Here is a 12,955-nt window from a genome sequence, read left to right as displayed (position 1 = left end):
TTTTAAGGGATAAATAATCTGCATGGTGGCAAGAACATGCTGCTGGCAGCCAGCTTTATAGTAAGCATGGGATCCTGGGAGCTGAGATGCAGTCAGCCTTTATCCTGAAGCTGTGCATAGGTAGTAAGTCTCACCCAGCCTCCCTACCCTGAAGCAGCTTGGGCTAATGGAAAGTAGATGTAGTCACATAAGCGCCTAGTCCATTACCTCTGTCCCCATGTAAACATGCTTACCTGTAGTTCCTTTCACCACCAGAGTGGTGACAGTGGGCTTGACAGCGGACACAGTGACAGGGGTAACAAGCCGCACTCCACCCATAGGGACAGTTCGCAGGATAGTGCCAGGCTGCCCTGGTGCTCCTTTAAGCACCACCTGTGAAGGCAGAAATTTGAAAGGCTAAGATATAAAGTTGACCTGCAGTCAGCTTGGACCAATTGGACCCCCCCCCAACCTCCCGAGTTGCCCAGTGGGCTCACCTGTGTCACACCCTGTTGCCCATGACCTGTGGCCAGCTTGGGTACTGCCGTGATGATCTTGGCAGGCGTGCCAGTGCCAGAAGTCATCACTTTTGTGGTGATGATGGTGATGGGAGACTTGATCCCAGGACTACTGGTGACACCTGGGAAAAAGGGGCAGAGCTGTAAGGGGGGCTTTAATCTCCCCATCATATATACATCCTTATGTGTCTTTGCAGCCACTCTGTGATCCCCTGGCTGCTGCCAACCCCAGCACCTTCTGGTTCTTCTATCCGTCTCCCAGCCATATGGCAAGCAGTAAAAATTGGAGTTACTGTACATTTCCATTCTCAGGTGTTCTGCAGTGGGGCAGTCTATACTTTTGGAAAGTTTCCCCTCATGGTTAGCAGAATGATACCAAAGGGAGGGGCTTTCCTCAGCTCCTATAACAGCCCTATCTGGCTATCAGGCGGAAAGGCTTCTACCCTGGCTTGTAGCCGAGCCATTGTGGCACCATTTGAATTGTACTTCAGCAGTGTATTAGTTTGCAGGAGAGGTGCCCCTTCAGGCAGGGACTCAGGCTGTGCTTGGCTGCACCCCAATCCCCAAAGCCTGAGGGGAAAAAAGCATTCCTGAAGCGGGACAGCCTCCCACTCCTGGCCCAGCTTCCTGAACTTGGGTTCTCCCCCTCCTGTATGGAGCAGGAAAGCAGCCAGCGCCGAAGCAGAAGAGGCTGGTGAGCACTGCTATTTGGGCCACATACTTTGTCGGCTCCCCACTTCAGGAGTGAGGCAAGGCAGTTGCTCGGCCACCCTGCATTCAGCAGTGTCTTCCAACAGATGGATGTCAATTTGAATTTTGCCGAGAAGGCAAGTGACAGCGCTCACTCTCCTCAATCACAGTTTGGGGTCCAGCATTCCACCTCAGGTTCATTGGCTCGTAGCAACCATAAAATAGCACCCAGCAGCAGCTACAGCCAAGAGAGGAGTGAAGGTGCGGCAAACAATACCCCCAAATAATGCCTGTGTCCTCTTCTATTCTCCCACCCTTTACCCCCTCAAGAATGTTACTAGCAGCAAAGTGGTTGCTCCAGCTTGCCATTTTCCCCTCAGAGAGGCAGAGCAAGTATATGGGAGAAGGATGGCTGTTCTCAGTCCTTCCTCCCATGCGCTAGCAGCGCTGCCCCAACCCCCCCACCCCTCGGCAACTTACAAGTACGGAAAGAGCTTCACAGCAGTACTAATCCTTAGTGTGGTAAAACGGTACTGTAGGTGAGCTGAACTTAATATTTGGAAGGGGGCCCTCAGCTTCCTAGTGGAGAATGGGAAGAAGCAGCCCCTTGTGGCAGTTATGAAGAAGGTTGCTTAAGTTAACTGTAATTAGAGGCTCTAGGCCTCAGTTTAGTTCACATCAAGAATAAGCAGCTGGTTTTCTTTGTAAGAAACTGGTGTCTCTCTTTTGGTGGAAGCTGGAGAACACCTCTGAAAGCCCGTTACAGCATTATATGGAGTGGCATGGAAGCTGTCTCCATATTTTCCTGACAGAAAGCAGCTACCTCTCCCCTTCTCCTCATAAGACACAGGGATGGCGCGTAGCAAGGGCCAACTGACAGCACAGAGGGCTAACCTCTGAGGCAGGACAAAATGGGAGAGGGATGGTGACTTCCAGCCTCCCTTCCCCGCTCATCTGCTCACCCCTATTCCCTCTGAGAGAAAAGAAATAGTACTACTCGCTAGGAGTTAAAGCACATTTTGGAAACAGAAACACACTTTAATAAATTCAAGTGCATAGGCCTGCCTCCATGTGAAAGGGTTCCTCTTCCTTCCAGGTTTTTTAAATGACTCTCTTTGTAGGGGAGCGCGTTAAACTGGGACTTGCCAAGGTCAACCACTAGGCATGATGGTCTTTTGAGAAGTGAATGGTCTGGATTCCACATGGTTATTTTCAGAGGGTCTTTCTGCCTTTTAGCTTGGAATTTCAGAGCAACATGTCTACAGATTTAGGTAATGAAGGCTGTCTGGGTATCATTACATAGCTGTCTGTTCCCAACAAGACTCAGCATAGAGATATCATATGAGAGCCAGAGTGCCCTCTTCAGGCTCAATATCCACCTTTTTTCTTTTGTAAAGCATCCTGGTTTCAGAAGCCAGGTTGGCTTAGCACAGCCAAGAAAAGATCCATCAGCTGACTTTGAAAGCGATGAGGTTAACATACAGGGCCTTCCAGGATGACAGCAAGAGATTAAGAGCTCCCACTTCGAGGCCTATATAGTTTACTGTAGAGGCACGAGATCTTCCATTCTCCAGGAGGAAACCTGTTTTCCCACCAGGAGGAGGAGCTTCCCAACAGTATTGACTGCTCCACCCAGGAACCCCTGGAGAACACGACCACCACACTTCAGCCAGTGCTATGTGAAGTGCTGCTGCAATCCCATTCAGCTTCCTACCTGTGGCACCTGACTGAGTAATAATAGCCGACATGGGGATGGTCTTGATGATGGTGGTGGTGCCAGGCTTCGTTGTGTTGGGAGAGACACTGCTGATGCCCAGGATGGTGGGCTTGGTACCTGTGCCACCTGCCTGGGAGCTGGTGATGATTGTGGTGGGCTTGCCGTCTGCAGAGGTCACCAGCTTCAGGATAGTGCCAGCAGGCAGGGGCCCTTTGGTCTAAAGGAATGGAGAAAATACCAAGAATTAACAATGTACAAGAAATCTCAAAATTCTTGTGTTCAATAAACAGGGAGTACGCTGTAAAAAAAAAAGAAAAGAAAAGAAAAAAAGAATGGAAGATCTAGCAGAGCAGAAACCTAAATTCTGTTCTTAGCTCTAGGGAGCCAATAACACTATAGGCTAATCTGTAACTTGTGCAGGGACTGGGATTAGAAGAACTTCAGTTTCCTCAGTCCTGAAACAATAAGACTTAAAGCAGGACTGTGGAACCTGTGGCCTTCCAGATACTGGACTACAGCACCCACCATCCCTGACCATTGGCCATGCTGGCTGGGGTTAATGGAAATTAAGAGTCCAATAACATCTGGAGGGCCACAGTATATACACCCCATGACTTGGAGATCTGAGAGCCACAACAGCCAACTTCAGTCCAGACCTGCAAGGGTGGTGTGCAGTAACACTGATAGCATAGCAAAGTGCTCCTGGACTGTGGCTAAATTTGGCCACCACCCTGCCCCCTTGTCACAAGTTCTTACCTGTATTATCTGGGTCACAGGGCCACTTGATGCTTGGCCTGTCACAGCTGATGTCTGGACTGGTTTGGTCTGAACAACAGACATCACCTTACCCAAATTGGAAATCTGTCAAAACAAGAATACAGAATAAGGTTTGCCCCAGGCATGTTCTCAACACCTCCAAATGTGAATGGACCAGTCCCCTCTCCCTCTACTGCCATCCTTATGCCGAAGATCCTGGACCAGTAAGAAGACTTCTGATGGGGAGCATCTGCTTACCACTGCTAAAAGAAGAAATGCCCAAACCCCAGACCTTAAAGAAGGCAGAGTCTTATAAAACTGTCTCCTTACACCTAAGGTAGAGTATCCACTGGGCTGAAAACCATATGCTGTTTCCAGCTCCCTTTTTGAACCCCCCAGCTCACTGCACTTCTATGATACTTACCAATGCACTGCCTCCAGGCACCGAGATGGGACTTTTCACCAACGTGATGGTCTTCGTCACCCCACCCACCACGGTGGTCATTACTTGGGCCTGCTGTGCTACAGTGACAGTGCCCGACTTGTGCACAGTGATAATGGGTCGGGTAGGCGTGTTGGTGGTGGATGAAGAGACTGAGGTGCCAACCTGGGCAGCTGCTGTCTTCAGCATGCGGGTTGCTGGGTTGCTCACCTGTTTGTCACACATGGCCAATATCAGAAGAGCAATATTCATTTACAACATTTCTATACTACCCAACAACAAAAAGTTTCCTGGGCAGTTGACATTATATAGCCTTTTTTAGAAGACTAGGAACTAGAAATTCACGATTCCATTTACAAGGCACAAACAGGATGTTGTCCCCCCTGGCACCTGCTGCATGCGGAAGTGGTTGCAGACCTTAGCAAACAAACCCAAACCACCAACCCCAGGCGAATGTGCTGAAAACACTTACCATGACTGGGGAAGAGGCTACTTTCACTGTGGTGGGTAGCGTGGTTGTGCCGGGGGAAACAGCAACAGTCTTAACTATGGTGGTGCCAGCAGGCATGCTCAGCACAGTAGGGGCTGAGGATGGTGGAATTTTCTGAGTGGCAGCGGCGGCGGCAGCCAGAGCAGCCATGCCACTCATCTGGGGGCTGCTGCCGATCACCTGAAGGTTGGAAAAGAGAGTCAGGGAGTTCATGTAGGGCAGGGGATTGGCTCCTTCCAGCACAAGTCCCCATTCATCTGGGCAGCACTCACCGTCCCTTGCGTGTTCTGTGTGGGCACCACCATGCGCACCCCGGCTGGCAGCGAAGTCACAGTCACTGGGCCCTTCCCAGCTTGCCCTGCTGAACGCACCGTCACCAGTGGAGCCCCTGAAGTGGCTTGCGGGCCTGTGACCTTCAGCACAGCTGGGACAGCTGGCGAGGGAGAGGGCAACAGCAGAGTAAGGCGTGAGCTTGCGTCACCATACAGACTCCTCCTGGTTACTGTGGTTATACAGTCCTCAAAATGGCTACCCTAGCAAAATGCTGACAATTGGGATGGAAAGTGCATGTTTTTCCTTGATCCCATGCCCTGGGGGCTAAGCAGCACAATACCAAAACAGCCCATCTCTCTAAATTAGTGCAGGTTGAGAAAGTGCTCCACACCCTTGTATTCATTATCAATATATCAGCATAAATGAAGCAATGCCTGATTGGGAGAGACTTCTTCTAAAATGTAGACCTTAAAGCACACTGTGTTTAATGCAGCTTTGCTCCCTGACCAAAATTTTCCTTATGGGAGTCACTGCTAGGCAAACCAGCTCTTGTAAGGGAATTCTTCACAGGGCTCCCATGAAGGGAAACACCATGTTGATTTAAAAGGCCCAATATAGAATAGCATTCGTTTCCTATATATTTTATTGACAATATTAATATCCCACCAAATCGCATGGCTCAAGGGTGCTCATACCAATAAAATTCACTGAAAGCCTATATCAAAGATAGGAAACAACAGGAATGAACTGCCATCACATTATGACCCATATTGTCAAATTTCAAGAGATGCACTTTTTAAAAGAGGTGGGGCTCTGTTGTACCACCTTGAGGAACTATTTCCAAAACCTGGGGCCACCACAAAAAGAACCCTGTTCCTACCTTTCCAAAAAAAAAAAAAAAAGCTCCTCTAAAGCATAGTTCTTAAATGGCAGCATGTGCACATATCCATCATAGCAAGGTCTCTTATTAAGCAGAGCTCCTACTGGCAAAGAAATACATATTTCATTGGTTGTAATCTAAAAGTTGATAGGATGGGGTGTTGACTATACGAATAAAAGCTCTATGTTCCCTGCTGCAGTCTAGGATTTCTCACAAGAACATAAGAAGAGCCCTGCTGGATCAGACCAAGGGTCCATCTAGTCCAGCATTTTGTTCATACAGTCGCCAACAAGCTGTCGACCAGGAACCCACAAGCAAGGCATGAGTGCAACAGCAGCCTCCCACCCATCTTCCCCAGCAACCGGTGTACATAGTCTCATTGCCTCTGGTACTGGAGGTAGCACATAGCCATCAGGACTAGTAGCCATTGATAGCCTATTCTCTAGGAATTTGTCTAGCCCCCTTTCAAAGCCATCCAAAGTGGTGGCCATCACTACACCCTGTGGTAGCAAATTCCATAGCTTAACTATGTGCTGTGTGAAGGAGTCCTTCCTTTCATCTGTCCTGAATCTCCCACCAATCAGCTTCATAGTGGTTCTAATATTTTGGAGGAAGAAAAATGTCTCCCTGTCCACATTCTCCACACGACGCATAATTTTGTACACCTCCATCATGTCTCCCCTTACCCTCCTTTTCCCCAAGCTAAACAATCCCAGCTGTTGTAACCTTCTCTCACAGGGGAGATGCTCCAGCCCCTAGATCATTTTAGTTGCCCCTTTCTGCATTTCTCCTTTACCTTGTGGGCGAGGAGCGGCGACAGCTGCCGCTGCCACTGGCATTGGGTTGCTAGGCACAGTGGGCAGCACCTGGATGGTGGTTGTGGTAGGTGGGGCCGGAGTGGCAGCGGCGGCGGCAGCGGCGGCGGCAACAGCTGTGGTCTGGGGCAGCAGGGTGATGCCCATTTGAGCCAGCGGCTGCACAGGAGGTACAGGTGCAGCTGCAGCTGGAGCAGGGCTCTTGGGAGGGTTGACAGGCACTGAGGGTACAGGGTTGGCAGCTGGCGAGGTGGCAGCTGGGATGTCGTACTTCTGCAGCTGCAACAAGTAAGTGTCAGCCGTTGGGACAGAACCCCAGCTAACTTCCAGGGAGTTGGTGTTGGCACGGACCAGCTGCACCCGTGAAGGTGATGGAGGTTTCTCTGCGAGGGGAGAACAAAGCGTTAGAAAGATGACCCGACTGGTATCCTACAAAGGAAACTCAGCACCCTCACACTCCTAAGATAATGGGGGACCCAAAAGTATTTCACACCATTTCACACACTTATCTCTAGACACATATTCCTAAGGCAACTCAGTGCAAGTTAAGCATGGTTTCTTGGAGCAAGAAGCCAAATATAGAGTGCCCTTCCACTCAAAACTGGGAGACAGTCTACACTTGCCATGCCCAATGCTGCGTCTGTAAGATACTACCGACTCCCTGCTCCTTCCCATCCATTTTCTTTTGCTCCATCACCTGTGGTTTGTTTTGTTTTGTTTTACAGAGCAGCAAAGCCAAAGCCAAAGCTCCAGGCGCCCACCATTTTAATTTCCTCAGAATGTCTCCAGGCCGATGTAAAAAAAAGAAAGGAACCCCTTTCTGCCAGTATCCAGTAAGCCTGTAGGCAGGCATCATGGAGAAAATGGGGGTGGGCAGGGGGGTTGGGAGAGAGTGAGAGAAAGGCACACGCACAGTAAAAGTTTGGATCCAGCAAAACATATTTAATGTGCATAATTTTTATATATCTTGCAAGTGGAAAGCTAGCATCCCTGGAAGAGAACTGAACAAAATCCTTCTTCCTGACATGGTAAGCTTTCCATATGGAGTGAGATGTTTTTTCAAACACAGGGAAGCACTCAAACATGCAGTTCCTCCACCTGCACTCTCAGTTAACACAGTCAAGGACGGGCTGCACCATGCACTATTTCTGCCCATTTGAACTGGTCTCTCAGTCTGGAAAATGTGCAACTTTTTGAATGCCACCCTTGCCCCGGTGGCTAGGCCTAACCCTCTTACCTGTCTCAAGGTACCAGAGATCCTTGCAGCAAACCTGGTTATTCCAGGCCTTGCGGTAACCGTCACGGCCACTCCAGATGTACAAGCGGGTATTGATGGCCACTGCACAGTGCCCAGCTCGTGCCCGTGGGATATTATCCTCCAGCGTGTCCATCAGAATGGGCTCCCAAGCCATGGAGTCTGTGGAGAGAAAAATATACAAAGACTCAGAAAGCAGATGAGACAGGAAGTGACCGAAGTCTCAGCCAAAGGGTGGAGGGGAGACACTAAAGAAGACACAGCACATCCCCTCACATACCTAGGTTGAGGCAAGCCAAAGTATTTGTGCATTTCCATTCCTTTTCATGTGTGGCTACTTTGACATCATCCATGACAAGGGGCACCCAGCCCCCGAATACATACATCCTGTTAAAAAAAAATGAGAAAAAGAAGAAGAGGTGAACACGCACTCAAATAAGAGCGGGAAAGCAGACCGAGGCATGTCGGGCACATGGCTTACTTGTTCCCGATGGTTGTGGCTGAATGCAAGCTGCGAGGCAGTGGAGCCACCCCACTCAGGGTTGGCTTATTCCACGTCAGAGTATCTGAAAAGAGAAAAACACAACCAGGAGGTCATTGCAGTGCTTGTTCCTGCTTCCCAGACTTCCAAGATGTAGCATACACACGCAGACAGGCTAGATCGAGAATCCCTGTCAGGGGCTCCAAGGGCCTGCCCCAATCTGAAAGTCTGTCCCACAGATTTCATCCTGCCCCCAAAACTCCGAATCCCAGTGCTGTTACCGATGTCAAGTGTCCAGAGGTCACCAAGACGACAACCACTCATGCCACCATATATGACCAGCTTGGATTTTTTGTTGTCCTTCTCTGTGTACACCACAGCAGTGTGGGACTCCCGTGGGGGAGGCAGTACACCATAAGTGATGGGGATGTCCCAGGCCACCACACCAGAGCCTGGACGCAGCTCCAAGATATAGAGGTCATTCAGATACCTGTACGAAAATAGGAAGGCAGGTATGAAAGACAGGGCAGGAATTACAGCTCTCTGCTTCTCAACTGTTTACCGTGGACACCACCGAGGCCCTCACTGTTCCCTTTTAAAGGCAGTGCTATTAACTATTTTCTCAGGAATGGAAAGTAGTGAGGTGGGAAGGGAAATAGTGGGCTCCATTACAACACTCCCACAAATAAGTGGCTTGTTTCAACAAGCCCCACTTATGAGGATACAAATTAGAAGCCTTAGTCCAAACTGGCAAAAAGGCCTTGCACCTGGACCACTGCGGCTCCATCTTGAAGCTGGGCAAGACACAGCCAACATACCTGGGAATGTTATTCTTGGGGTCTTCACTGTCATTGGCCAGCCCCCCAAAAAGGTAGCACTTGTTGCCCACCAATGAGAAGCTATGACCAAGACGTGGGCAGGGTGGGGGCCCATTTTTAGGAGTCTTAGCCTTCAGTCTCTTCCACTCCCAACGGCTGGCCTAGAACAAAGAATCAGGTGGTAAAGGTAAGACAGCAATGCTAGATTTATTTTTTCTTTTAAAAGCATGGCAAAACATGTAAGCAGCAGGGATGGTTTACTTGGAAGGAGTACAGATAGGGATTTCTAGAGATGTGAAGCTCCTGCTGCTTCTGAAACAAGTTGTGGCTTGATGCAGTGATTACAGGCAACAATATTTGAGGGAACCAACAAAATAAATCAAGGATTGAACTATAGACCTCGGCACCGTGCCAGTAGTATTGTAGAAGCCTCATTTGCTTAGCCCTCAAACCACCACCTCCCCATCCTGATCCGTGAGGAGAACAGTCTTGCATCCTGAAACCACTCACCTGCAATTCATAGAGGTCGTTGCTGTACTTGCCATACTCCACCATCCCACCAAACACCAACAGACGAGTCCCATCACAAACAAAGCCATAGGCAGCACAACCAGGTGGGATGTCTCCCCGCACAGCTGGGATGAACCACTGGTTTGTAGCTGGAAGATAAGCAAAGAAAGTCAAGAGGACTGCCCTAAATTCAGCACTCTATGCAGATGCAATTGGGTCCATCAAGGCAATTCCCCAGGGTGACGCATAGTAGACCTCAGGATAGACATGACAGTTGTTTCCCCCAGTCTCTCAGCTGACAGTCTGCCAAGCAAAGCAAGCCCACACTACACCTGATTTGAACGCAGAACCTTCACAACTGTGCACTCAATGTAGTGCTCACTTACCTTGTCCCCAAGATGAGACTGCCATCATTTGCAACAACCCCTTCTTTACTCTCTCAAATTCCAACACTTTTGCCTTACCCTGCTCCCCTCAAAAACACGAAAGTCTTTCAACACAGAGGCTAGCACAGAGCGTGGTATGGCTACAACCTCAATCTTGAGAGGACAGACTAAAGCAAGTGGCCCACAACTGTTGGCGAACACTCACCACAACAGCAGAGGGAGTGAGGGATTAGGGAATATTCCTTCCCGCTCTGGGACAGGGCTTCCCCCACTGCTCTGGATGAATGCAGCAGACAGCAGCAAGAGACTTGGCCAAGCCAGAAGTGTTTACAGTGAATACAGCAGGAGGAAAGCAGCCTATCAGGAAAATTAGAGAGACGAGGCAGCTGCCAGTCAGGAAGCTGGGACCCACCCCTCCTGCCCAGCTCTGGTTACACAGCAAGACTCCCCCCCCCCCCCGGAAGATACAGAAGCCATAGCTGATACCAAGGATGGGGGCAGGCACACTCCCTCCCACATGTGCTGACAAACCCAATGCATTGCTTCATCCCACATATTTATTCTTGGAATTAACCTAGGTTGTAGCCCCACTCTGCTTAACCAGCTTTGATGACTAGATCACACTGGGAGTCCCGGTAGAATCCAACACCTCCACCACAAAGTTCTTTTTGGCAAGTAGACAGTGCTTCAAGATGCCGAAAAAGCTACTTTCCTGTTGCTTGTCTGCAGAGGCTGTTTTCGCAGCAGCATGGAAAGACTAGGGGTGGGAAAGGCAGAAAGCCAAGATGCCGGGGTTTGAATTTTTCTCCTAGGAGAAAAGCTTTTTGTTTCGGTGAAAAAAGTGGAATCAACTCCAAAATTACTAATTTTGAAATTTAAGTTTCCTATGATCTCAATACTGTTGCAGAGGAAAAGCCCTCCCTGCTTTGTGTTTCCTGGGCGTGTTGCTGCATTTAGAATTCTTCTTTCAGGATACAAAACGTGCCTTAACTTTTACAACTGGTTCACTCATGTCTCCAGAATCGTGCCTTCCAAGCTAGGAAATGCACATAACCCACAGCACAGGGATAGACTACATGACACAGACACCACCATGCAGAGCAGAAAACAGCTAGGATGAAGGCAAATTGGTTTGGGCCCTTCTGATCCAGAAGAATCCTCAGTCCTATTCAAACCTTAGTCCTGTTCAAACTCAAACACCAGTGAAGCCTATTTTCAGGAAATGTCTACCAATTAAGTTTAATCCTCAGTTTAATTAACCTATTAATTTACAGCTATTCCTGGAGTCTAGAGAATCCAGTATCACTCTGCATCATTGCACTGGCAACACTGCTTTTGCCTTTCCAGCAACTGGCAGACTAAATACCCCAAACCAAACTCTGGTACACACTGAAAGCCTGCTGGAATGATGGGATAGGTAAATTAACCTTGTCTTCACACCCCTATAAAAGATTAAGCACCAACTGTGTGTTCACACAGGTTGCAGTCTTCTGATAACATATTTATAATGCTCTACCTCCTGAATAAGCCAGCCCACCCACCCCCCCCATTTTGGCAAGAAAACTGAACCCACATCACAATGCACGGATAGGCAGTTTTGCTTGTAGAAGCCAACAGACTCCACCCTGAGCCCCAGCTCCCAATAACGAACAGGCAGAGCAGATCATGGGTGGGATTTGCTTAGAGAGAGGCAGAAAGTGGCTTCTCCCATTGGCACCAAGAAAATATTTAAATCCACTACACTCTCAACTACTCCAGCCAACTTCAAACCAAAACTGACACTACAAAAGGTGACTATCTTCAGTCTTGGCACGGGAGATAAGGGTCTTCCACCCCTCCCAATTAACTACAGGGTGGAATGTTCCAGCATTTGGTTCCCAAACACGGTACCTTTCATAGGCACAGCACTGTCACGCTCTACGTATCTGAGCAAAGAAACCAGTCAACAAGGAGTTAAAAGCTGCAGCATTTGAAAGTTGAATTTTACGCGCCAAGCCCTTGGGGAGGAAAAGCTTCTTCACCAGTGCCCCAATACCAACAACATGAGTACATATGGGAAACAGGGGACTGACACTGGGAAGAGAAAACATACTAAGCCGGGAAAAGTGTGCAGCTACCACCAATACACCAGAATTAACGCTAACGTGGGAGAGCGCTTGTGTCCTCAGGGTACCTTGCGCTATGTTCTAAGCTGGGTGCTTAGATGGACAATTCACTGGAATTTGTATTTCGTTCAAGCTGGCACAGATCTCTTTCTCTCTCTTTGCCAGCCTACTCATTTCCTCCACACACACACATCCCCCATCCCCCCCCCAAAGCCACGGAGACTGATGACTGGGGCTCCCGTGGTTGCAACAAGATAATCCTCTTAAGATATTCTGCCACTGGGTGATGAGAACTCCCCCACAAACATACCCTTTTCAGCCTCTCTCCCCATGATAGGACAATCCCTCCCCCCACAACGCAAAGACATGCATAGCTGTTCAATTGGTCCTCTATAGGCAAATACACATAAGAGAAAAAGTTCCCAATGTGAAGTCGCTAGTGTTCCATCTAACATGAAGAAGATGAGAAGGCACATGCTAGTTATCACACCCAAACTACTAGAGGAAATTCAGTAAAGAAGGAAGAGGGACTTTACCACTGTTTTCCCTTCTAGCTCTCTCCTTCATTGCCCTGCATTCCAGTATACGCACTTGCAGCTTTGGGGGTGTGATAGAGTTAAATTTAACAGGTCTTAAAGGAACATCATAAGATAAAGTAGTAGTTACACACACATCTTTCCCTATACACAAAATATCAGAGTTCCTGCTTCATATGTTCATGGAGAATTACAAGTCTCTCTGGGACCAGTTATAGCCAATCTTTTCCCCATCTGGATACAAATGGGCCAATTCCCTCATCCTATAAATATCCTAGATACTGTGCCCATTCAGCCCCCCCTT

General features: G+C 48.7%; 1 protein-coding gene across 4 annotated transcripts in view; it reads right to left on the bottom strand.

The window, feature by feature from the left end:
- Nucleotides 1-12,955, bottom strand: part of HCFC1 (host cell factor C1) — a 35,108-nt gene that overhangs the window by 17,186 nt on the left and 4,967 nt on the right. For 2 of the 4 annotated variants that reach the window (XM_084835984.1, XM_084835982.1), the window contains exons 2-15: nt 9,625-9,773; nt 9,115-9,275; nt 8,578-8,786; nt 8,297-8,381; nt 8,096-8,202; nt 7,798-7,977; nt 6,542-6,943; nt 4,865-5,025; nt 4,575-4,772; nt 4,085-4,312; nt 3,661-3,765; nt 2,902-3,121; nt 477-619; nt 234-396 (exon numbers count right to left, since the gene is read on the bottom strand). In XM_084835984.1, coding sequence (XP_084692110.1) covers nt 234-396; nt 477-619; nt 2,902-3,121; nt 3,661-3,765; nt 4,085-4,312; nt 4,575-4,772; nt 4,865-5,025; nt 6,542-6,943; nt 7,798-7,977; nt 8,096-8,202; nt 8,297-8,381; nt 8,578-8,786; nt 9,115-9,275; nt 9,625-9,773 — 2,511 coding nt within the window. Of the gene's footprint in view, nt 1-233; nt 397-476; nt 620-2,901; nt 3,122-3,660; nt 3,766-4,084; nt 4,313-4,574; nt 4,773-4,864; nt 5,026-6,541; nt 6,944-7,797; nt 7,978-8,095; nt 8,203-8,296; nt 8,382-8,577; nt 8,787-9,114; nt 9,276-9,624; nt 9,774-10,215; nt 12,951-12,955 lie in introns of those variants that run through there. The other 2 variants (XM_084835985.1, XM_084835983.1) reach the window with 2 other exon arrangements.

Source organism: Heloderma suspectum, chromosome 2 (assembly GCF_057233095.1).
Source record: "Heloderma suspectum isolate Gila_16-S chromosome 2, 16-S_ref, whole genome shotgun sequence".
Classification (NCBI taxonomy): Eukaryota; Metazoa; Chordata; class Lepidosauria; order Squamata; family Helodermatidae; genus Heloderma; species Heloderma suspectum.
The sequence above is the reverse complement of the archived record's forward strand: the minus strand, read 5'-3'. Positions and strand labels throughout refer to the sequence as shown.